Source organism: Erinaceus europaeus, chromosome 1, assembly GCF_950295315.1.
Source record: "Erinaceus europaeus chromosome 1, mEriEur2.1, whole genome shotgun sequence".
Classification (NCBI taxonomy): domain Eukaryota; kingdom Metazoa; phylum Chordata; class Mammalia; order Eulipotyphla; family Erinaceidae; genus Erinaceus; species Erinaceus europaeus.
This window is the reverse complement of record NC_080162.1, coordinates 190,838,620-190,863,360: the sequence shown is the minus strand read 5'-3', so window position 1 is coordinate 190,863,360 and position 24,741 is coordinate 190,838,620. Positions and strand designations below refer to the sequence as shown.

Genomic DNA, 24,741 nt, shown 5'->3' with positions numbered 1-24,741 from the left:
CAGGTCTTCAGGTGTCTTTCTCTCCCCCTCTCTATTTTCCCCTCCTCTCAATTTCTCTCTGTCCTATCCAACAACAACAACAATGGCAACAACAATAACAAGGGCAATAAGACGAGAAAAATGGCCTCCAGCAGCAGTGGATTTGTAGTGAAGGCACCGAGCCCAAGAAAGAAAGAAAAGACTGGCAAGGGCAGGTAGCATAGTGGTTACATAAAAAAAAAAAAAAAAAAAAAAAACTCTTGCCTGAGACTCCAAAGTCCCACATTCAATCCCTGTCATCACCATAAGCCAGAGCTGAGCAATGTGCTGGTAAAAATAAGTAAATAAGTAAACAAGACTGGAACAATGTCTCATGGCTATTTGGAGTTATATATACACAGACACATACTGTGTGATAAAGAGGATGGAAAGTGACAAGTAAGCTGAGAAATTGCAATATGAAAAATACTGGTGATAATAAAATCTTTCCTGAATGATAAGTATATCCATGTACATGTGCCAGAGGCAAGTTCCTTCCATCTAAGCTCTCTGAAATTCCTTCTATCTATGTAAATAAGGAATACCTGAACACTCTACTAAGAATGCCTAACGGGCTTTGATGAACTCCACTTCCTTCTCAAAGGGTCTTCTCAGCTACTGTGTTCACTGTAGAATTCACATGCCTTTTTAACTGAATATAGCAAGCACTACAGACAGACTGCAGAAAGCAATAGAACAAGTTTCTGCTTTGACAGATCATGCATCTTATTATGTCAGATGAATACAAATGCCTTTCACCCATGAAGGGAACAAGATTCTGAAAGATCAAGTTAAACATGAATTTAAATCATTGTGCAGGAAACAGTTTAAGAGGTCAGAGTGTGTGTTCTGAACTGGTAGGCAAATACTGCACTTTAACTAGCATCAGACAGCCTATTTGATTTCTTTCTATTGTGCCTAGTGCAGGTTAGAGAAAAAGAAAAAAAAAAAAGAAAAAAACAGTCTTGTGTTGGTTGTTAAAGAGGGGAGTGCAATCTTTTTTCTTTAGCTTTCATTCAGTAGCTTAACTTTCATTTAATGTCCATGTGTATTAAATCAAGGTTCTTGAAGAATCCATTTTATTAGGAATGTAGAGGCAAAGAAAAAAAAATCTCCTTTCTGCTCTCAGTTCTTCTGGGACTGATGGAAAAGTCAAATTAACATCAGACATACTAGTAAGAAACTTTCATTATAAATGATAATTTTTCTTATATACACATGGCAAATCTTCATTGACTTAAACTGCAAAGTCAATGGGACGCCTATATCCTAAGCTAAGGAATAGGATAGGGTCCTGGAAATTCAACACTAGAGGACAATAATGTACATTAGGATGGAAGGTGACTCATGTGAAGACTGTGAACGTCCTACTGAGCAAATAGATCATTTTAGCTCCATTTAGAACTATTTCTTGATTATTTACTATCTAAGTTCTAGATATTAGGCTGGGTGCTAGAGATATAAAAATGAGTGTTATTTGATATTGACCCTCCAGCACCTGATACTCTGGATAAAGGAGACCCAGTCATAAATAGGAACATGGCAATGTCCTCAAAGAAAAATTTTGTAGAAAGGGAAACAGTTACTTCTCACTTGGAGTGGAAAGGTTCCAGAGAAACATGATGCCTGAGCTGACTTTAGAAAAAACAATAAAATTTTTATCAAAAGCAGAAGAACATTTAGGACACTTTTCTTGACCTTTCTGCTTAAGATAAAGTTACAATTTATCACTGTCCAAACTGGTGTTTGTCATAGTTCTCATATATAAAGTTAGAAAGCTATGAAGAAGCTGGTGGTTTAGCAGAGCGGGGAAACTTGACAGCTTCTGGAACATCTGAGCATGTATGACTCACCTCTGAAACAATTCCATTCATTATGTTATGCCTAAAGCTAGAGAAATGCTCTCAATAGTTGTCCTTAGGGTCTGAGTTGGGATATATAACACACAGATCAGGGAGTAGCCTGTAGGAATCCCATTATCTCAGTACTACCAGTCAGGGCAAGTAATTTACAACCTGCATTTCCACCAGGATTTTCTAATTTGTTGTATTCCAGGGTGTGGGTACTTAGCATAATGGTTATGCAAATAGACTTCATGCCTGAGGCTCCAAAACCCCAGGTTCAATTCCCCCTGTACCACCACAAACCAGAGGTGAGCAGTGCTCTAGTAAAAAAAAAGAAAAAAGAAGAAAAACACTAGGGTTGCTCCAATGAGGTTTTATATACAGTGGCTTCTCATGCAGGCAGCTGTGACGCCACACAGAGTGAAGAGAGAACAAAATTAGATTTACTCTCAGAAAGTAAAATAGCTTGGCACAACCCAGTACAGCTATGAAACACTGAATAACATCATTGCACCTTTTGATAAATTACTTAAAAGTCTGTCAGGTTCAAGAAATGGTTAGAGACTGGGCAGTGGTAAAATGAAATTTCTTACTCTAATTCTTTTACCAAATAAATAAATAAAAAAGGAATAAATTACAACAGGGCAGTTTATCAAGAAAGACAGCAGTGGAATTTCAGAATGGAATTTCACAATAAAGGTGGGCAAATATGGTGGGAGGAATTTCCATGATTTTAGTTATTCTTTTCCTAAGGTAAGACAAATGAGAACTTGACTTCTCTCTGTATCTTTCCTTCTGATTGCCTTTGTTAGTGGCTAATTTTTCTTCACAAAAATCACTCCATGATATGTGGCCACCACTGATTGAGTGGCTGTTATTGTAACCAAGTACAAAAAAAGACTTAAAAAAAAAAAAAAAGCTAACTCTCATTTCAGGCAGGCACTGTAGTCATCCACCACCTGCATCTTCTTTTTCTGTTCTCTAACAGTCCAGACTCAGAAAATTCACCTCAGAGAAAGTGGTTCATTCATTTTCTTTTTTCCTGAGGGTAACTGTTTTTGTATTAATGTCTTAAGATGATAGTTTTTGCATTGATAGCCTTTAAGTTAAGAACCAGAAAGAAGAACAAAATATAAGGGAGTGTGTGTGTGTGTGTGTGTGTGTGTGTGTAATATAGAAGGTGATATTAATGTGTTTTCAATCAATAACTTTAAAAGAAATAACTGAGGCTTGAAAAATGACTCAGCAGTATGCTGAGGTTTACATGCAAAGAGGTTTGGGGTTCAATCCCTGGTTGTGTTTAAATGAAGAAATACAGGGGACATGCCCAGTTAAGTGCACATAGTACTACCCAGAAGGATACCCTCAAAGACTTGGGTTCAAGCCCCGGCTCCCTACCTGCAGGGGGACACTTCATGAGTGTTAAAACAGGTCTGCAGGTTTCTTTCTTTTTCTTTTTCTCTCTATCTCCCCCTCCTCTCTCAGTGTCTCCCTGTCCCATCCAATAAAGGTGGGGGGGGGAGAGAGAAGCCATCAAAATAGGTGGATTCGTCATTTCATCGTCATGGCAACACCAAACCCCAGTGACTAGAGGCCAAAAAAAAAAAGAAGAAGAAGAAGCAGAAATACAAAGCCAATGAAACAACATAAATGGTGAAGTGGTGCTCTGGTGGTATTAGCAAACTACACGCTACATTTCCCCATCATTCATTCCTCTTAACCCATAACCTAAAGACTAATAAGATGATAACAGTCTTTACCCTGTTTTCATTTGCCCTTGATTGGCTTTCCCACTTTCACATTCATCTATCTGTGTGGTCCATTCCCAATAGCAGCCAGGGACAGGTGTCTCTCATCTGAGGGCCTGCTCACTTTTCCCGTTACTAAGCGTGGAGTCCTAAAGGCTTCCATCAGTCTCTGGAAATAGTAGGCATTTACAGAGGCATTAGCTCTCTAGGCTGTCTCATGAGTTCAAGAACCCTACAATTATAATCCACTCAGTGTCTTTTTAGTCGTCCAAAGGAAACTCAGGTTTCTCTGCATGACTGTCATACTAAGCAATGCGGTGGCTGTACTTGGGGCTCAGAGATTTGGAGTTCTTTCCTCTGTAGCTGACGTTAGGAACTTTTTTGATTCATCCTAAAGAATAAGTACACCATTTTAAGAGTTGTCTCCCTTGACACGTGACCTCACTCACAGCCCACCAGAATTCTGTGGATCTTATTTCTCAGGCTGCCTTGTGAAACACAGGAAGATTGCACAAAACAGGAAGGTCTGTATTTGAATGGTGGCTTCCTGGGAAGATGTCAGTCCCTGTTTTTTGCTGGATCTTTCAGGAGTCTTCTCAGTAACTATTGGTGTTAAAGGCAAGAAAATAGATTTATGTAATTGTTAAAAAGATATAATGCAGCTTCTCTCCACTCCCAAATTAAACAGTATTTGTAAAAATGACTTTTTATCTTTTTTTCCAAAAGAAATTATACTCTAATTTTAAAACTAAAGACAAGAAGCAAAGAAACATATATTAGGTTAACTGCATAATATCTGATTTTATATTCACAGTTAAAATTATTTAGGCCCTATATCATGTCAAATTCTGGAAAGAAACAAGACAGGAAAGAACATACAATACACAGATGAAAACAGACACACACACACACACACACACACACACACACACACACCACAGGAGTGACACAAAGAGACTAAGAAAAGCAATAGAAAAAGAGACAATGACAGGCCTATCAGGAGACATACTTTGAAATAGCATCATTATCTTACTATTTGATCTTATGAGGCCTTGAGGGTATGGAACCTGAGGAAACTACTAACATAACTACAAACATCAGTCAAAAGGTTTTTTTTTTTTTTTTTTAAGATCTTAAGAATCCCAAAGCTCAACCTGTTCCATCCAGACACATTGATCAATCATAGCCTTACCAAAAGAATGACAAGTAGATACTATGCATCTCTGAATATGATGTGAAGACACAGCAGCACCTAGGAAGTGTCTTGCCACAAAGTTAAGCTTGATCTTGGACTGGAAAAGTAAAGAATGATAACAGACTATGTTAAATGTCAGCACAAAGAAGCAGTCACATAAATCTAGAATGTGGGAGGTAGGTAGGATAGGAGAATATGAAAGGAAAAAAGAGGGGTAGAGATTGCTACTACTGATTACAAGAGATTTAAGAGACATACTAGTGAAATGTTATTTCCTTACCATATTGAAATTCTGATTTCCACAAGCCAATTAGTAAGAGTTGTTTAGATAATTTGAGAAGTATGAATAGTGACTAGATAGTAAAAAAAAAAAAAAAAAAAAAAAAAACAACTATTAAGGAATTGTTTATTGGATCGGGCAGTGGTACACCTGGTTAAGTACCTTTGTTATCATGTGCAAGGACCAAGGTTCAAGCCCCTTGTACCCACCTGCCAGAGGGGACCGTCACAGTGGTAAAGCAGTCCTACAAGTCTCTCTCCCTCTCTCTCTCTTTCTATCTCTCTCTGTCCCTTCCCTCTCAATTTTTCTCTTATCAAATTTTTAAAAATAAAGTTTAAAAAGTAAAAGAAATAGTTTATTTAGTAGCACCTTTGGCCTATATTCACTAGATGCCAGTAGTACCTCTTTCCTGACAACCAATTAATAAGTGTATCCTACTTAACTTATCACTGAGGTTGGACAGTATGACATTTGAAATGCTTTCCATGCACCATAATAGGCATATGAAGAAGATATTATAGAAAGATCAGGCGTGAGACCTGATAATCTCTAACTATTGAGATATGGAAAATGGAGAATAATTTACAGCTGCATAGAGGTAGATGATAAATTCTGTGTCATAATGGCTAGACTTTTCTTTTAAGTACTCTAATAAAAAAAAAAGAGTATTGTAGCATATAGAAAAAACTTGATAATATTAATTTTACTTTAGTTGAAACTGAATGGTATGTTAGAATTCTTAATACCATACTCTCTACTACTATGTATGTTTGACTTAAAAAAAAGAAAGTGTTAGTTAAATTAAGACATTTTCCAGTAAGTTTTTCTTTCAAAATCTCTCCTCAAAGTTGCTTCACTGTCTTCTTGCTGGTATATTTCCTCATACCTGAAGTAACAGTTCCAGAATTTCTACTTAGTATCATAGAAGCAGAGTCAGTCTGCTGGGCTTCACTGCTTTACCAATCCATGTTGCATAACCAAAAAAAAAAAAAAAAAAGAGAGAGAGAGAGAGAGAGATTATATTAGAGATCATACTAGCTATAGGCAGAGCTGGCAATAAAAATAATGTCCTACAAGCCCCATCAACACCACCACCAGCAGCAAGTCCCTTCCTCTATTATCTTACTCATTACCTGTTGAATAAGTGAATGAACTTCAGCCATCTTTATTCTCCCTACAAACTGAAAGACTATATAAAACTATAAAGTCTACTATTATCATTTTATCCTTTTCTCTTTCAGTTTAAATTCCTATAAAATATTGAAATAAAGGGGGGAAATGGCCTGCATGTAATTCAAAATGCTTTACATAGAGCATGATAGAAGGATGAAAAGAATACACTAGAAGAACAGGCAAAAACTGACAATCTCTAACTCTTGAGATTTGAAAAAGAAAACAATATACCTGGAGAAAGAGTGGCTAACAAAAAATAAAGTGAAACTAAAAACTTGAAACATTTTTCAGCTCTTTCAAATTTTGATTAATAAATCCTTTCCAAGTCATAGTCACTGAATTAATTAATGGGAAAAATTTTTCTATGAAAATATAAAATTAGTGTGAAATGTAATCTCTACTACTGTGATGCTTAAAATTTAGTTGGAAAGAGAAAACCTACCTTAATGCAATAATCAGAGCATAATTAATTAAAAGTTGGATGTCAGTAGTTCCATATGAGATACAGCTGACAATCTAAAATTAGGATGTTGAATGAGGATGTGGTTATGTTAGAAGTAGAAGTCTTCGCAGAAAAGGAACATTTTCAACTCAGAATCAAAGATGACTAGAATTGGGATCACCTAAGACTTTTCACATCCGTTCACATTAGAGAAACAAAGAGAGCAAAAGTATTCAATATATATCTAAATGACATATATGTGATAATGTAAGAAATACTAGCTAGAACCCTCACTTAGAACAAGGAACATAGAGAGTCTTTATTATTTAACCTGTGGAGGTACAGGTAACTGGAAATGAGAGGGTGTGTTTTAGGGAAATGTAACAAATGGGTGTGTGTGTGTGTGTGTGTGTGTGTGTGTGTGGGTGGGTGGGTGGGTGGCTGTGTGTAGAAAGAGATATTTAAAGAAATTAGTTCATATCTGATAACTATTAAATCTGACATGAAAGCTGGTCAACTGGAGAAGACCAAGGAAAGAATTAATGCTGCAGTCTTGACTTAGAAGGTAAACCTTAAGCACAATTTCTTCCTCCTCCTTAGAGACTCTAGACCTTTTGGAACCTTCAACTGATTAAATAAATAGCACTCAAATTATGGAGACAATCTACTTTACTCAAAGATGTAAAGGTCAAACTCATTTAAGAAAAGTATCTTCAGTGGCATATAGACTATCATTTGATCACATGTGTAGATGGTATGGCCTAGTCAAGTTGATACATGTAAAAGATACAGGTCAAATATCAGATGGTTTGAAAGCCAGACATGTGATTCTTGAGCAGTTAACCAACAGAACCCTGTAGGAAAATTAGGCTAGAGATCTATCTAGTAATTTAAAGAACCAGTAGTATTATATCATTTCTATGCTGAGACAGCCAAAAGTAATGTCTCCTGTGTACTTATGTGATTGGCACTTCTTTTCAAGGAAATTAATGTCATACTCTGAGGTTTCTATCTGATTGCCACACCCTAGTCTGAAAATCAGGAAGCAAACATTTTTTTTAGCTTTCCCGTTGTTGGAGTCATGTACACAGACAGCTTGAGGCACTGAAGCTATTTTGCATTTTGAGAAACTGGATGAATAGAAATGAAACGTAAACTTCAGTTTTGAGTTCTTTTAAAGCAATTCGTATTTTCTGTTTTAGGTCGAAATAAGTAATCACATTGACTGTGAAAACTGGCTGCTGAACTGGACTTAGGATTCAGAGCACCACTGACAGCCCCTCTTTGAATCAACACGTCTCACCTTCTTCCAGAGGATGGACCGTGTCTCCCCACTTTCCCATGAATCACCGAGTTCTTCAGTCATGTAGCACTACCATTGTTCACTAGATAAGTTGTAGGTGTTTGACTAGGGTTTTTTTTTTTCTGGTTGTTTTATTCAAATGCAAATACTTGTACATTGTAGATCTATGATTTTTAATTGTTTGGCAATGTTTAATGTAGGGCATGAGAAAATGAAAAAGCAATTCTGTGAAAACCTTCTACAACCAAGTCCAAGAGAAATATTGATGTACACTGTTGAGGTGTTAAGTCAAAATTGCTGATGGAGTTCAAGTTAGCCATTATTACCTGTAGTTACTAGATATAGAATCAAATGCTGTGAAAGCTTATATAAGTGGGTACGAATAATGGGTATACTTTCAGGCTGAGTATGTAGATTGTTTTCTCGAGACCACAAGAGAACTTATGCAGTCTCCCTTCTCAGCTGTCTAAAACCCAGAATGATATTATGGCAAACTAAATTTCCAGATTCACATGAGAAATCTTGGCCTTTCTATCTTCTGAAAAATATATCTAATGAGTACGTAGGACATGCCTTTTCCCTGTTGGAAGAAATATAAGTGTCTTTGAGGTTCTTATTTCCTATTCCTTTCTCCCTGTTCTAAGAGTGGTGTCACACCTAAACATAGAGCTTATGGTCTTCTGCCATAATGTACAACTAAGAATTCTGCTCTTGGGATACCCAAAAAGAACATGGGTATGGTGTATGGGTGGAATTCTTTACAAAAACCTCTCAAGAATGTATTTATATTTGTTCTGCATTGACTTTTGTTTCTCCTACCCCAACCCCAATAACCAAGAAAAAAGTAATATGGTAAATGTACCTTTCCATGGAAAAATGAATTGTTTTGGAAACTGAACACAACTTTTGCCATTTGTACCTTTCAACTGTTATCTTCCATATGAATGTAAGTCTTGCTCACTTTTTATAATAACCACCGGTCTTTTCCTCTTCTACAAAACAGCTATAATCTCTACTTCCCATGAGTAAGGGCAGGACTAGATGAAAAAATTCAAACTATTCTGTAAACTGAATCACTCCCTAACAAAAAGAAGCAGATGTTACTGTGACATCAGAGCACTAATGTGGAGCCTTTCTTGGGCTCTTCCTACACACATGTCAAGTCCTATGCAAAATTCATGGAGATATACTAAATTTCCAGAAAATCAAATGCTGAGGCTAAAGCAAGTATAAATAATTCAAATTAAAACTTCTTTCCATAATTAAAAATATCTCACATTAAAATTCCAAGCCTAACACATATGGGGAAAACTAACCGAATATTTTAAAAAACATAGAAAATAAATAACACCATATTAAAAAACACCTAAACTTTTGCTTCACTTTTCTCCAACACATGCGCAAACAAAACACTGGTAACATTTCACTTCACAAAATAGCACCTACTGACTTTTGTTGCCATTTCATCTTCATGTAAAATTCTACATACGTCTAAGATACAAAGCAGAGTCCTACAACTTGTCTAAATTCCAGATAACATGTTAGAGGAATCAGGACTTACCTCAGTAACTTCTCATGAGTACTCAATAGAGATAACTACTCAAGAAAGTACATAGATTTTTACTACTTTCTTCACATAGATAATTGAGTGTAACAGTTTCACTCTCTAATACCAGCAATCTAAAAAAAATTTCTGAATTGGAGGAAAATTGTGACTCATCAGAAAAATTCTGATGAATCTCCCACCTCCTGCCTGTCCCCCCCTGTCTTCTCCCTGTGTCTCCTTTCTTGGTGACAACAACAAAAATAATTCAGTATTTCCAGTTCTTACAGCTTTTGCCTCCTGCTTTATGGGATCTATTATGCACTGAGCACTATGTAGGGAGGTTTTCAAGAAAGACATGTTCCCTATATTAATATTTTTGCCAAATCTTGCTCCTCTATATTCAGGGTTGTGTCTGATCAGAGTAACAAAAAATGAACCTGCCTCTCTGACTGTACTTGTTTGCTAGAAACACGTCCTCCTAAGAACGGCATAAATACAGGTTCAAGGGTTGTAACCTGAAATGGTTCTGCAAAAGCTGAAGACAGAATACTCACCCATTAGAGTTGCAAGCCCCCCTGTTGCTGACTAAAGTGGATAAGGGGAAGTGAAAGCCAACTTTTTCCCCCTCTCTGAGTTACCTTGGAACTCTCATAAACTTTGGCCAACTCTGTACAAGGCCATGTGTTCTATTTTGCATCAACAACTTCAACTTTCCTAAGTGTCTGCTGCTAACATTCTATGCAGCCACATGAAACTACAGTGTTTTCCCAATGGGATGCTATTTATTTTAGATTTCAGTAATGTTTCAAAGCTAACAAAAGTTAAGTGGGGGTTAGACAATTTCAAGGCCCATAATATGTGTTGTGGTATAGAACACATTCTTTGTTTTTATCTTTTTATTGAGGGAGCTAATGCTTTATAGTACAGTCCTTGACATATGAGTATAATTCCATTATGCACGAGGACCGCAAAGTTCTCTTCTGCCCCATCCTGCCTTTTCTTCCCCAGAATCCTTTGCTTTGATGAAATACACTATGTGCAGTCCGTGTTTCATTGTGTGTCCCTTTTCCCTGTTTCTATTTATTAAGCCCCATTTATAAGTCAGATCATTTGATATTTTCCCTTCTCCTTTTGGCTTACCTCACTTAACATCTTCAGGTTTCGTCCAAGATGGTGCAGAGGAGATGATTTTATCATTTTTAATGGCTAAGTAGTATTCCATCATGTAAGCATACCACAATTTTTAAACACTCATCTGCCATTGGACCCTCTGGGTTGCTTCCAGGCTTTGGCTGCTACAAATTGTGCTACAATGAGCATAGGTGTACGTGAATCTCTTCATATAGGTGCTTTTGGTTCCTTTGGGTTAATCCCCAAAACAAAAATTGCTGGATCACAGGGTACATCCATTTCTTGTATTCTCAGAAATTTCCAGACTGTAACAGTCTATTTTCAAACACCTCTTTGGAAAAAAGCCGTAAGCTAAAATCTGAGCAACTCAACTTCCTTTAAATATGAGATAACTCAAGTTCGCATTCCTAAAATGAAAATGTATGTCCACACTATTTCAAATCTGAGAGGCTGTTGGCATAGTTGTTTTGAATATAACATAACATCTTGCACTGGCAAAATATTTACTTTTTTCTTCCTAAGGAAAAAAAAAATAAGTCCTATTTCCTACAGACCTAAATAAGGGAGGCAGCCTGCTTCAAGAGACTAGATCTAACAAGATATACCAAGGCTGCCATCTGTCTGGCTTAATGAATGGGATGCTCCTGATTGAGAAGAATTTGTCTTCATTAGAATGAGCTGGAGTGTAAGTTGCAAATCTGAGGAAAAGCATCATGACTCTGCTAAATGTTGAAACATATAAAAACCAAAATTGCTCTTTTCAATCTTTGCAAATTAGATAGGAATCTTGCCAAGAATAAACAGATCTTTTTTTTTCTACCTAATTAGAAAATTTATAGTATCTCAAAATGTGAACTCAAAAGAGAGGCAATATTCTGAGTAATTATTTCTGAAAGCAAATATCCACTTAGCATCTCAGAGTTACTTTAGTTTATAACTGGGAGGACTTTCACAGTTGACTAGAATTCAAATGTTTTGATGGCAGCTTAGCCCCTGGTAGCTGCTGCTGCTTCTTTGAAAAGGATAACTGAAGAGGAAAACATACTAATATTTGACGTATTCAAACTCAGAAACCTTGATTGTTGGTTTTTCTTCTTTCCTAACCATCTAGGAGTTCTTTTTCAACTTTGCTTGGTAGTCTGCGGCAGTATCTCTGAACTTAAGGACATTATATCCAAAAGGAGAACTAATGAAGTGCTCGTCCTGTAAGCACCAAACTTCCCTCAGTGGAGCACAAGCCAGGATCAGACCTGGGCTGCCCATATAGCAAAGCCTGCATCCTGCTCAGGAAGCTCTACTGCTGGTTCTTCATCCATATGAAATGTTAAAAAATATATATACATATTAGCACAGGAGTGTTTTAAGTTAATTATTAAAAACACACAATTTATATGCAGCAGTTCTCTTTTCACCCTGAAGATGATTAGCTTCTTTATTTGAGGGCTATGAAAAAAAATACCATTTTGTAATTTAGATAAGATTTTTAGAAAAAAAATGTATGCTTGTTAAAAAAATGAATCATCTTCCTTGGACAGTCAAGTATATAAAAAATCATATTAAGTGCTAATCATTCTAAATGATATATTCAAAAATCCAAAATATGCTTTGACTTAAACTTGAAAGCTAAATTAGACTAAAAGGAAAGAATGTAGGTAGAAAAGAAGGAAGAAAAAGAGAGAAAAAAGTGAGGTTAGTGGGTTGGACACCGGTGAGTGCACCGATTCCTATGCTACAAGGACCCAGCTTCAAGTCCCCACTCCCCACTTGTAATGTGGAAGATCCACAAACAGTGAATCAGGTCTGCAGCAGCTTCTCTATCTCTCTTCCTCTCCTTTCAGTTTCTCTCTACCCTATCAAATAAAATACGAAACACAAAAGGGGGGGATGGCTACTGGGAGTGGTGAGTTCAGAGTGCCAGCACTGAGCCCCAACAATAACCCTGGTGGCAATAAAAATGAAAATACAATTTTTTTCAAAGTGAAGAAGGGGAGGGAAAAAATGACAAAACAAAAACGGAAGATGAGAAGTAGGAAGAATGAACAAGTAAAAGTCTACCTCTTTCAGTCTGGAAAGCATCAGTCTTTAGCTCAAAGTTGTTGTTTCTTTGAATGACTACTATCATTGGTCCGTGACTCATTTATAGAGCACTCCTTCTTAATTCTGTACAGTTTACTTTTTCACTGAAGAAATCAATGGTCTAGTTAGTTATTCTATTCATAGAACTGCTTTGATGGACAACTATATGGGCTATTATCAGTTAGTTAGGTTTAGCTACAATTCACTTGAAAAATTGACAATAAAACCAGCAGAATTTAACACTTGGGTAATATGCTGCTTTCTGTGTGTGTCCTCCGCCATCATTCTGATGTGGTCAGCCTCTCTCCTCCTCCTCCTTCTTCCTCCTCCTGCTCTTCCTCCTCCACCTCCTCCTCCTCCCACTCCCCCCACCTCTTTCTCTCCCCCCTTCCCTCCCTCTTTCTCCTTCCTTCCCTCCACATTTCTAGCTTGTTCTTTCTTTTTTTAAAAAAAATATTTTTTATTTAAGAAAGGATAAATTAACAAAACCGTAGGGTAGGAGGGATACAACTCCACACAATTCCCACCACCCAATCTCCATATCCCATCCCTTCCCCTGATAGCTTTCTTATTCTTTATCCCTCTGGGAGTATGAACCCAGGGTCATTGTGGGATGCAGAAGGTGGAAGTTCTGGCTTCTGTAATTGCTTCCCCGCTGAACATGGGCGTTGACTGGTCGGTCCATACTCCCAGTCTGCCTCTCTCTTTCCCTAGTAGGGTGGGTCTGGGACAACCCTTCAGTTTCATTACTCGGGTGAGACCTTTCCTTTCATAGTATTCTCTAATTCCATCCTAGCTCTTTCTTTCTATCTTAAAAAGTCAGCCCAAGTGGTAAAGCCCGGAAGATGATGAAAAAAAGATAAGTTCAGCGGGGAAGTAGTGACAGAAGCCAGACCTTCCACCTTCTGCATCCCACAATGGCCTTGAGTCCAGACTCCCAGAGGGTTAAAGCATAGGGAAGCTATCAGAGGAGGGGAGAGGATTACAGAGATCTGGTGGTGGGAATTGTGTGGAGTTGTACCCCTCTTATCTTTTGGTTTTGTCAATGTTTCCTTTTTATAAATAAAAAAAAAAAGGATAATGTCTTAAATAAGATGAGATCTTTTCATATTCTAAGCTTCTGGAAATAGCAAAAACATTGGACTTGGGTCCCCCAGAGGCCAGCTCCTTCTCTCTTATTGTGTCTTTACATCTGTGGCATTGTCAAGGTCACAGGAAAGTTCTAGCCATTGCTTTTGTATTCTTGAGAAAGAAAGAAAAAGGAAGGGAGAGATAGAGAGAGACAAGTGACAGAGAAAGGTGTTTCTTTTATTTAAAAGCATGTCTCAGAACTTGAATATACTATTACAATTTTGGTTCCATTAGCTAAAACTTTGTACATCACAAATTTAGCTACAAGGAAAGCTGATAAGTACAGTCTTCATTCATAGTGACCTTGTGACCACCCAAAAATAAGAGATTTATTAAAGGCATAAATATGTATTGAAGAAGCCTTACTAGTCTTTGCCACAAAGGTCAAACTAGTTGGCATGATTTTTTAAAAGAATATTTCACTTTTAAAAAATTTATTTCCTTTTTGTTGCCCTTGTTGTATTTCACTTTTATTATACTACACTAAAGAAAAATACATATATTTTTCAATTCAGTGAATTGACCATCAGCTCTATGAAATGAGAATTTCTACCTCACCTTTCTTCCTTTTCTTCTTAGAAAAAATACAAAATAAATCTTATGTTGCTATATCTGTCTGTGTTTCACATAATTCTACAGAGTATATTTTAACCTTCCTTTTCTAGAAATTTAATTTAAATCTAGTCGTTCTATAGTATTAGTTGTTCCTCACTGGTTTGCTACAACAATAAATTAGTTCTTTAAAATTTATAAAGTCATAGTCTTTGGCTATTTTATTTGGGCAGCATTTTAGCTTCTGAGTTGATTAGTAGTGTCTTTTTCTTTTTATTCAATTCAACAAATATGTAATAGACATTAGTGCTTAGCATGGTGGGGCAGGACATATAAGTGAAAAGCATATGGTCTTTCCTTTTTCTATTATATCATCTTGTGAAGGTTGGCTCTGTGGTTCCTTTTGTCTGTTTATTCTTCAGTATTTTGAACTATTTGGTAGTCTGTTCTAAGAAACAGTATAATTGGAAGATACCACAGTTTTTTGTGTTTTTTAAAAAATATTTATTCCCTTTTGTTGCCCTTGTTGTTTTATTGTTATAGCTATTATTGTTGTTGGATAGGACAAAGAGAAATGGAGAGAGGAGGGGAAGATAGAGAGGGGGAGAGAAAGATAGACACCTGCAGGCCTGCTTCACCAGCTGTGAAGCGACTCCCCTGCAGGTGGGGAGCTAGGGGCTCCAACCGGGATCCATATGCCGGTCCTTGGGTCCTTGTGCTTTGCACCACCTGCGCTTAACCCATTGTGCTACCACCTGGCTCCCAATCACAGTTTGTTTGTTTGTTTGTTTTTAACTAGATTTTATTGTATATTTCTTCTTTGCCAGTTATACTTCTTTGCCACTTTGAGGTACCACTTATTCAACAATCTCCCATGAAGTGACTTCAACTTCTGGCAAGTGTTGGTTATATTTTCCAAATACCTTGTGCTTCCAAATCTGTCACTATCACTGCTGATAGAGTCAAGATGGGTTTACGTAAGTATATTACACACACACATCCATCATACACAAACTTCAACATTTCTGTATACATACTATGAAGATGTTTAACAAGACCCATTTCCTCACATGATAATGTGTTTCATGGAATGAAAGTGAAAAGAAATATGATTGCTAGTATGATATGTGATTTCCCTGCAGGATACAATTCTAGAGTTGTAAAGCACCTCAGCAATCTATTTGTTTCTTTACAGATGAGGAGACTGAGATGGGTTGCTGCAGTAACTTGTTCCATATCTTGTGAAATATGATCTGCAAGTATTCAGATCAACTTTCTTTAATCTGCATTTAGTGATTGATAACGAGTTGTCACAAGTTCCAATCAAACCTGTCCTCAGCTTCTAAGCAGTCTGATGCTTTCTGCCCTGTGCTCAGGACAGGTAAGGAAGAAGCTTGCTCTCTTCACCTTCCTTCTACGTGGACATGAGAATCAGAGAGCAGCTTCCAGTGAACTTCCATCTGGTCACTTTGTCTTCTCAGACCAAAGAAGAAATTCTGGGACTCAGATCACTCTTCTCTGGCTCACAGCAGAAACTTGTTCTTTCTTTGTTTTTGCTTTAAAATAAGGATCTGCCCCGTCAAGCCTTTTCACTGATATTACTCATCTGCTAGCAAACATAGTTTACATTTCAGGATTTGTTTCTGAGGGTGTGACTTTGCAAACAGTTGCTTGGCAAGTCACCTTTTAACTGCTTCATATGGCAGGGTTTGGTTTTTTTTTAATCTCTTTCTTAAAGGGAATTACTCTCTTCCTTTTTGGGGTTGTCTTTCGGACTTTCTTAAATTTATTTTAATTTAGACTGACACAAGTTATAGTTTTACCAAGATCTGCTTGGTCTACCTATACTATTCAACACTCTGAGCCTAATTCACTGGAATAATTTGCATTTGTAATAATGATAACATAAAAAGTATGATTTGTGTTGGTGTTAATTAGCTTTCTAATTCCTTCATTAGACCTTTTGCCACATAGCCTCTTCTTTATACTGTCCAAAGTTTTTATTATGAAAAACTGTTATATCTAACTCATTTATTCAGTTAATACTTATTATAATTTATTTAGGATACTTTATAGCTTTTAATTTTTGTCATTCTAAAAAAAGCATAGTCCCCTGAACAAGACACTTTTTGGTAAAACTGACTGTATATAGAGATCCAAGTCTAGTAACTTCACTTATTTTATCTAGTAACTTCACTTATTTTATTAGTGATTCAATATTGATTGAAAAAATTACATGTCAACAGTGGTATAATTCCACACCATTTCCACCACCAGAGTTCTGAACCCCAAGTCCCTGCATTGCAAGCACTACATTCTCCCAAGGTTGCAGATATGAGCTAACTGTCAGCTCTACAACTAACTGCCTATATTTGTACATAATCCCCCACCCCTTTTTTTCCAAGTCCAATCCTCTCTTTCCTTCGAAGTCACCCATAACCCTATTACTACATCCAAATATCTTTCCCCTTTTTGTCCTCTTTCTGTGGGACCTAATGCAGCTGGAGTTCAGAGCCTTCTTATCTTCTTCCTCCTATCACTTCTCCCCCATTGGGAGTATGGATCAAAATTGTTTTTGGTGTTCAGAAGGTCAGGGTTCTGGCTTCTGCAATAGCTTCTCTGCTGGATTTGGATGTTGACAGGTCCATCCATACTCCCAATCTGTCTCTCTTACCTCACTTGGATAGGGCTCTGGAGAGGTTAATAGGACACATTGGTGTGGTCCTCTGCCCAGAGAAGTCAGGTGGAATTACAGTAGCGTCTGCAACGTGGTGTCTGGAAGATGGTAGGACATAAAGTGAGGAAAAATGGTTAATGAACAGGAACCAAAAAGTAGGTGCAAAGCAGATGAGATTAGAGATTTTAGGCTGGAAGAAAGCTAGCAAGTCCATTTAAGGCATGTTTCCAGGGGCCCATGACTATGATAACTTTTTGCTTGAGTTTGACAGCTAGCATGAAGTTGGATAAGATATTGTCTGAGAAAATGATGTCAGAGTAGAGAAAAGGGCTAGAAAGTTGGATTAGGGCAGAGAGTAACTCCCATTCTTGAAAATATTCTGTGGGTAGAATTAACTATTTACCTCCAGCCACCCAACCCAGGACATATATATTTGTATTTAGCACCAGAGCCTGTGTAATCTCTATGTTCTACAACTCATGGTTACAGCTGGGAACAGTACAGGCTGCACTCATTTCAGGACCAATCATCCTCAGGTGGCAGGGTGGGATACCCCTGTCTCCCTCTGTAGACTGGAGAAGTCCCTACCATAGCTGCTCTATGGTGAGGGCAAGGTCTTGAAAGGGTCCACAAGAGGGCTTGTGATGATGTTCCTATTAGAAGTGACCAATGGTGGTGCAGAGAGGGATCCATTAGAGGACTAGGCCCATCATATTTGTGTGGTAATCCAAGGATTCCCTGACTAGGGCCCCAGATGGTGAAATAGTATGATGTTGACCAAAGGGGCCTGTCTCTTGCCCTGATCCAACGTTTCTAGTCCTTTCTTTATCTGATGACCTTAGACTTTCTCCCAGTTGTTAAGCATTGAGTGTAATTTGTTGAACTCAACCAGAATTGTTTTTTAGGGAACTATCTTCTTTGGGCCTTTCTGTTAGATTGCTAAGCTAATTTGGTTTAAGTCTAATCAATTAGAGAATTTATGTCTTCTTTAGGCACTACAACTAGGATTCCAGGTTTATTAGAGCTAAGTCTAATCCTCAAGGACTACCGAATACTATTAATTAAATTGCCCCTAATTTATGGCTACATGTACACCTATACCTAGTACCCTAAAGGCTACCTCATACCTAGTATCTGTAACTTCGTTAGATGGTGTGCCGTCTAAAGTGGATGTAGGTAGTCCCATGTGTTAGGAAGCCCCAGGTTTGAAGAGTTACAAGGTTGACATCTCAGACTCCATATCTCTAGTTGCAGCCCACCCTAAGAATTCGTAGAGGCATAATGTGGGCTAGCAGCACTGAGGCTGCAGATCTTTCAGCTGTTGGTTATAAGTTGAGTTGGGTCTCTTGTTGTATTTACTTGTTGTTTTTCTGGTAGGGGAGGGATGATCCAGTCAATCCCTGTTATTCCATGGCCATGACTCCCAGAAGTCCCCTCTCTAGTAACTTTAAGGAATACAATTTTGTGTAGTTCAATGACATACTTCCCTCATTTCTATAAGACAAGAAAAGCTCATTATCTCCGTTTCACTTATTTTTAAACCACTTATTAAGTGTAGGTTTTTTTTTTCTAAGTCAATTGATCGATCTATGGCTTTCTAGGATGACAGAGAAAGACCATTGATTATGAAAGTCACCATCTAAAGTTCACCTAGAAATCAAAATTGCTTGGACCTTTGTAAAGTTTTCTTTATGTTCCTGGGCCTACAAAGATTTTACTATAAAGTATCTGGGCCTGAGTGACATTGGTTGCATTAATCTCTGCCAACAAGAAAGTTTGGGGGAAGGGTGAGAAGGTAAACTTCTGAACCTGTTTTATTCTTCCCTCATTTGTTTCAGGGCCAATGACCATCAAACCTCCTTGATTTTATTCTGCCTAAACTCCACATTTCTATATCTAAAAATATGGAGGAACCTGATAATTACAACCCTTGGAGAAAATAGAGATTTCATTAAGGTTTCCCTACAGATATAAGATGCCATGATACTTATTGCTATTATAGACTGTTATTAACACCTATGATAACTGTAATAAAATTATGTCTCATTTTCTTTTGATACACAGATGTTTCAGTTTCATCCTGTAAAACTCAAAGGAAACTTAGATGTTAACACTTCAAAACACTTTTTAGGTCTTAAGGGGGTATCTGAAGTGAGAAGAATTAATTTCTGCATCAGTTTCTATAGCAAAATGCCTGCTTCAAAATCACAAAGTTGTTTCTCATCCTGTGATTGAAATATATAGGTGATAACTCCCACTGAGCCTTTACGATCTGGAAGCTCTGAGAAAGTACTGCAGGTGAAATTACAAAAGTAAAACGTCTTCTCAATGTGCTTACCTTTGTTTCTTTCTTCCTTTCTTCCTTAGTTTCTTTCTTTTCTTTTTGAAAAAATAGCTCTACCACCTGGTGACCTCATCTATCCACAATAGCACTGAAACCCAGAAACAAAAAGATTTCTGACTGTCCCTGTCAATGCTATAAAATTCACACTCTGAAAATCCTGAGTTTTTTTTTTCATGAAAGAATTATTCAGTCTCTTACTGAAATACCATTTACCCTTAATTTATACACAATTCTAATTATCTTAATGACAGTTTTCACTCACATGATAACTAGAAACTTGGAAAAGTAAGCATGATATACAATACAAAGGAATCCTGACAACAGTGTAACAGACTGTCTCTAATTAAAAGAATAGAAAAACATAAAAGTCTGTTGTACAACTGAGCAGAGTATTTAAGGAAAGAAGGAATATACTTAGCAGAGTCTACGGACATATACTGCTTCAGAGAGGAGCATTTTATTCATATTATGATGAATCTAAATTATCAATAAAAACATTTCTGTGAATTAAGAACAGGAATGCTTTACTCCAAATACTTTCCTTTTATCAGTCTAAGCATTATAATAACTATCTTGATTTAAGTAAGAGATATTATTGTTACCTGATGGAAATTATGTTTTAATGGTTTTCCAATCACAGTCCGTTTGTCAATATTTGTATTTATCTATTTGCTTTTTTAATCTTTGTGTTTTATGGGACAAAGAGAAAATGAGAAAGGAGGGGAAGTTAGAGAGGAAACGAGAAAGAGAGACATCCACAGACCTGCTTCACCATTTATGAAGCTTGCCCACTACAGGTGGGGTATGGACCCAGGTCCTTGAGCCTGGTAACAAGGGTGCTCAACCAGGTTTACCACTGTCTGGCCTCATGGAAATTTTTTAACCACCACACTGATCTTCAATGTAGACATTTTAAATAGAATTTAAATGTAGCGATTCTGTGTTTATGTAACCTGCAAAACGTTACCAGTAACCCTATAGTCAGTGTGATCTTCTTAACTAACTAGGTATTCAATTTTCATACTAGGGATCTCCCTGTCCAAAAATGGTCTAAATAAAGGTGCTTGGATATTTAAGTGGTTAAAATATCAGTCAGAATAAAAAATATCAATCATAACAATGGTATAACCATATTATAGTGAAAAGCTATCTCTGAGAGGGGGGGACATTGAGTATATTTCCAAGATGTCAGGCCCTGGCACTAGATCACTAGAATGTTCTCCTTTGATAAGTTTACTTCACCCCCACATCTCACAGTTGCCCAAGTAACTTGTGACTGAACATTGTTTCAGCTTAAAAGATATCAGAATCTTGAAATAGTTCAAATAAAGGGGGGAGGGCAGTGTTCTTAGAGAAGAGGAATACAACATACTCTTTCTATGTGAAACAGTTACTCTCCTGCCTACAGTCACCAACAGAAGCTTGCTTCCTGGCCTATTTTTGGTCTACTAGCTCTCTGTAAACAAAAACCTCTTCCTTCCTCATAACAGCAGCTTCTATAGACTAGGAAGTATGATGTCTTCCTCGTTTATGAGTAAGTCTGATTTGTTCTTTGCTGTATAAATCTGAAAATGCCCGGGATAATTCTAATTTTAATGTTTTCCAGCCATACTAATATTTGGTAAATTAGTTAAACAGGATGGCATGACCTCCTTCAAGCTACATTAAGTGGCAGCATCCCCTGGTGGCAAGTTATGGCCACCGTTTCTCCCTTCAAAATACCCTACTGTGTGGCTGCTGTATGAGGCACCTTGCAGGCAAGATGGAGAAAGCAAAGTAATGACAGGAGTTTGACCAGGAGGAATTCACAAATTATCTGTGAAGAGGTGTAGGAAGCTCACATTTCAGGGACAATGTCTGCCAGTGTCAACTTTCCTTCTTTCCAGTGCAAGTAGTACCTTCCTGTCTCCCTAGGCATTCAAGACCTACTGAGCTTTGTTTGCATACAACGAGCAGTTATAAACATAAAATCAATCAAAAATAAGATAATACAAACTAGATACAGTTATCCCTTGAACAATAAACTACACAGGCAAGTCCATTTCTGTGGAGAGTTTCTTATACAAAAATGACATAAGCTTGTAGTATTGATAAATACAGTACTATATTGTGAATGTACTCACCCTTAAGAATTTTTAATATTGAGGGTCGGGCGGTAGCGCAGCAGGTTAAGCGCACATGGCGCAAAGCGCGAGGACCGGCGTGAGGATCCCGGTTGGAGCCCCCGGCTCCCCACCTGCAGGGGAGTCGCTTCACAGGCAGTGAAGCAGGTCTGCAGGTGTCTATCTTTCTCTCCCCTCTCTGTCTTGCCCTCCTATCTCCATTTCTCTCTGTCCTATCCAACAACAACGACATCAAGAATAACCACAACAATAAAACAAAATGGACAACAAAAGGGAATAAATAAATATTAAAAAAAGAATTTTTAATGTTTTTTTCTCAAGCTTTCTTCATTGCAAGAACACAGTATATAATACATGTAGCGTGCAAAATGTGTTCATGTTTATGTTACCAGTATAACTTCCAATTAGCAGCTGGTTATAGTTTTTGAGAAAGTCAAACAGTACATGGGTTTTTTTGAATACATAAGTATTGGATCCTTGTGTTGTTCAAGAACCCACTGTACACATCGTTGCTTTGAGATTGCTTGTGAAAGACATTCTCACATCTTTCAGACTGTCGATAAACTGCTTCCTTTTGAGGCCACCCTTTGGAAACGACATCTATGTTCTCTATGACACAGTATCTTCCTGAAGTCCCTTTATGTGAGTAGACCTGTGTCATACATTGTTCTGTGACTATAGGAAAAGGCAAAGCGACGAAAATTAGCCATCGGTTACTCAGAACCTAAAGGGCAGATGCTAAAACTACAGTGACTCACTGCAAAGAAACAAAATTAAGACTGAAGAAGCTGAAACTAAATAATCTTTAGTACCTTTTTCTTTTCTTAAATATTTTATTTATTTTTTAATGAGAAAGATAGGAGGCGCGAGAGAGAGAGAAAATATTAAAAAATCAGACATCACTCTGGTACATGTATTACTGGGGATTGAACTCAGAACCTCTTGCTTGAGAGTCTAATGCATTATACACTGCATCACCTCCCAGACCTATATCTTCAGTTCTTAACAAGTAAAGTCAAATCATGAATCCTACTTACATCAGGAATATCAACAGTTCTTGTTAACTTATCACTACACTTTCTGACAATACTCTTGTTGTTTTCTCTCTGAAAGTGATGCCAAAGACCTAGATTTATGGGTCATGTTTAAGTAAATCCCAGAACAGACATGTAAGGGAATTTATTAAAGGAGAGATGGTAGTGCTGAAAACAATCCCCATATACCATGGATATCACTACAGAGCTTACACAACACTAGAATGAGTTGGTGTTTTTTGAAGCTTCATATACTTTATATGAATAAATGTAGTGTTATTGTATAGATCCACATAAAGCTTGCTTTAGCCAGAGTATTCTAGATGCAGGAAAACATAAACCCAGCTTTCCTGGCTTTTAAACTAATAAGAACGGATACTACACTTGATCTTTTAGCCAAAAGGCTGAGAAGTGATCTCTTCCTGGTTTTTATAAAAGTGAGAACCTATTATTTCCATACTAGAGAAAGCAGAGGGAACCTGGGTTTGGAGACGTAAAGTATCAGGGTTTTTTTTCTCTGCTCCTGACTGCTCTCTCTTTTCGCTTATTTAAATCCTTTTTTTTTTGGGGGGGGGGGGTGTTGTTTTTATCAAACTAGAAATTATTATTTGTTTTATTATTATTATTCAAACTATAATAGTAGTATTTAAATGACTAGTTTGTTCCTATGATCAATAAAAATGGGCTCACGTTTGTTCACATGTTTGTAATACCAACTCTGCCATCTTATGGAATATATTGGAAATACCTAGAGCATTTTGTATTATTTCAAAGGCAAGAATCTGCTGGTAAGAGAAAGACAATAGCAATGTGTACCTCTTCTATTTCTACTTGTTTTTAACCTTTAACATTTTTACCAGTAGAAGTTGTTTTTAAGAAGTCTTTCAAAGTTGAACAATTTCTAGATTGCTTGCCAACTAAGAACTGTCTCAATCGTGATACTACAACTTAATGTAAAGATCTTGAATGATATTTTATACCAATATGAATTTCTACTGCCCTCTAGCACTGTGTAGTGACTTCACTGTATATTAACTTATTTTCTACAGATTTTTTTAAGCTGCCAGGTCAAGTTAAAAATTTTGAATCCTGTTAAAAACTATCTGATGTTGGCAGGTTGTGGAAAATGAATGTCTTTTTTCTTGTATAAACTAGCAACAAGATTTTTTTTTCACAATTCCTTTTTAAATGTTTGTGCATATAATACCTGTGTATTATACTCATAGTCTAAAGTGACCAGAAAGTGTTATTTAATATAAACTACATACATTTTATGTCTCTACAAATCCTTTTAATTCTGCTTACATTTACAATGATTTAGCTGTATAATAATCTATCTTTTCAATTATGAATAAAGACATACATTGAAATAAAAGGTGGCTACTGTTTTTAATAATTTTTTGCCCATTGCAGTATTTATTTATTTATGTACTTATTTATTTTTGCCACCAGGGTAATCTCTGTGGCTTACTGATTGCTCAATATGTTCATTGCCCCTGGCAACCATTTAGAAGAGAGAAAGAGAGAGAGAGAGGCTTGCAGCATTTCCTTCCTCTCTCTCTTGTGAAGTCTCTCAACCTGCAGGTGGGAACCAGGGGCTTTAACTTGGCTCCTTTACGTTAGGCAATCTGCACTCTACTGAATTCAACACCACCTAGACCCACTCACACTATATATTTATTATAGTAAACTTGTAACAGACACACATCTTGAATGTTCCTTCACTCTTCAGATTTCCAGGGATTACCCTGTACTTCCCAAGTAAATTCAAATCAATGTCCTTAAACAAATAAATATGTAATTACCTTATGATCCTGTAATACCACTCAGGTATTTATCAAAAGAAAATGAGAACACTAATTTGAAGGGGCATATGCACCCCTATGTTTATAGATGCATTATTCATAATAACTAAAGAGTGGAAGCAGTCTAAATGCTCATCAACAGATGACTGGCTAAAGAAATTGTGGGACTTATGTTGTTTTCGATGGGCTGGCTTCACGGGCGGGTAACAGATGACCAGGGACTCATGGTTGAGCTGTATGCAGTATCTCTTTATTCATACAGGACGCAGCGCAATCTATCCCAAGCTAAGCTAAACTAAAAACTACAATCTTGTCCTTA

The 24,741-nt window shown here is 37.1% G+C and overlaps 1 protein-coding gene and 1 pseudogene across 1 annotated transcript in view; one reads left to right on the top strand and one right to left on the bottom strand.

Annotated features, from left to right (window-relative positions):
* Nucleotides 1-11,779, top strand: part of NKAIN3 (sodium/potassium transporting ATPase interacting 3) — a 185,950-nt gene extending 174,171 nt beyond the window's left edge. Inside the window, exon 6 of the mRNA XM_060202332.1 lies at nt 7,903-11,779. Within this exon, the coding sequence (XP_060058315.1) occupies nt 7,903-7,912 (10 nt within the window). The 3' untranslated portion in view covers nt 7,913-11,779. The remainder of the gene's footprint in view (nt 1-7,902) is intronic.
* An 11,078-nt stretch (nt 11,780-22,857) lies between these two features.
* Nucleotides 22,858-23,033, bottom strand: LOC132542608 (U2 spliceosomal RNA; annotated as a pseudogene).
* Nucleotides 23,034-24,741: the final 1,708 nt, after the last annotated feature.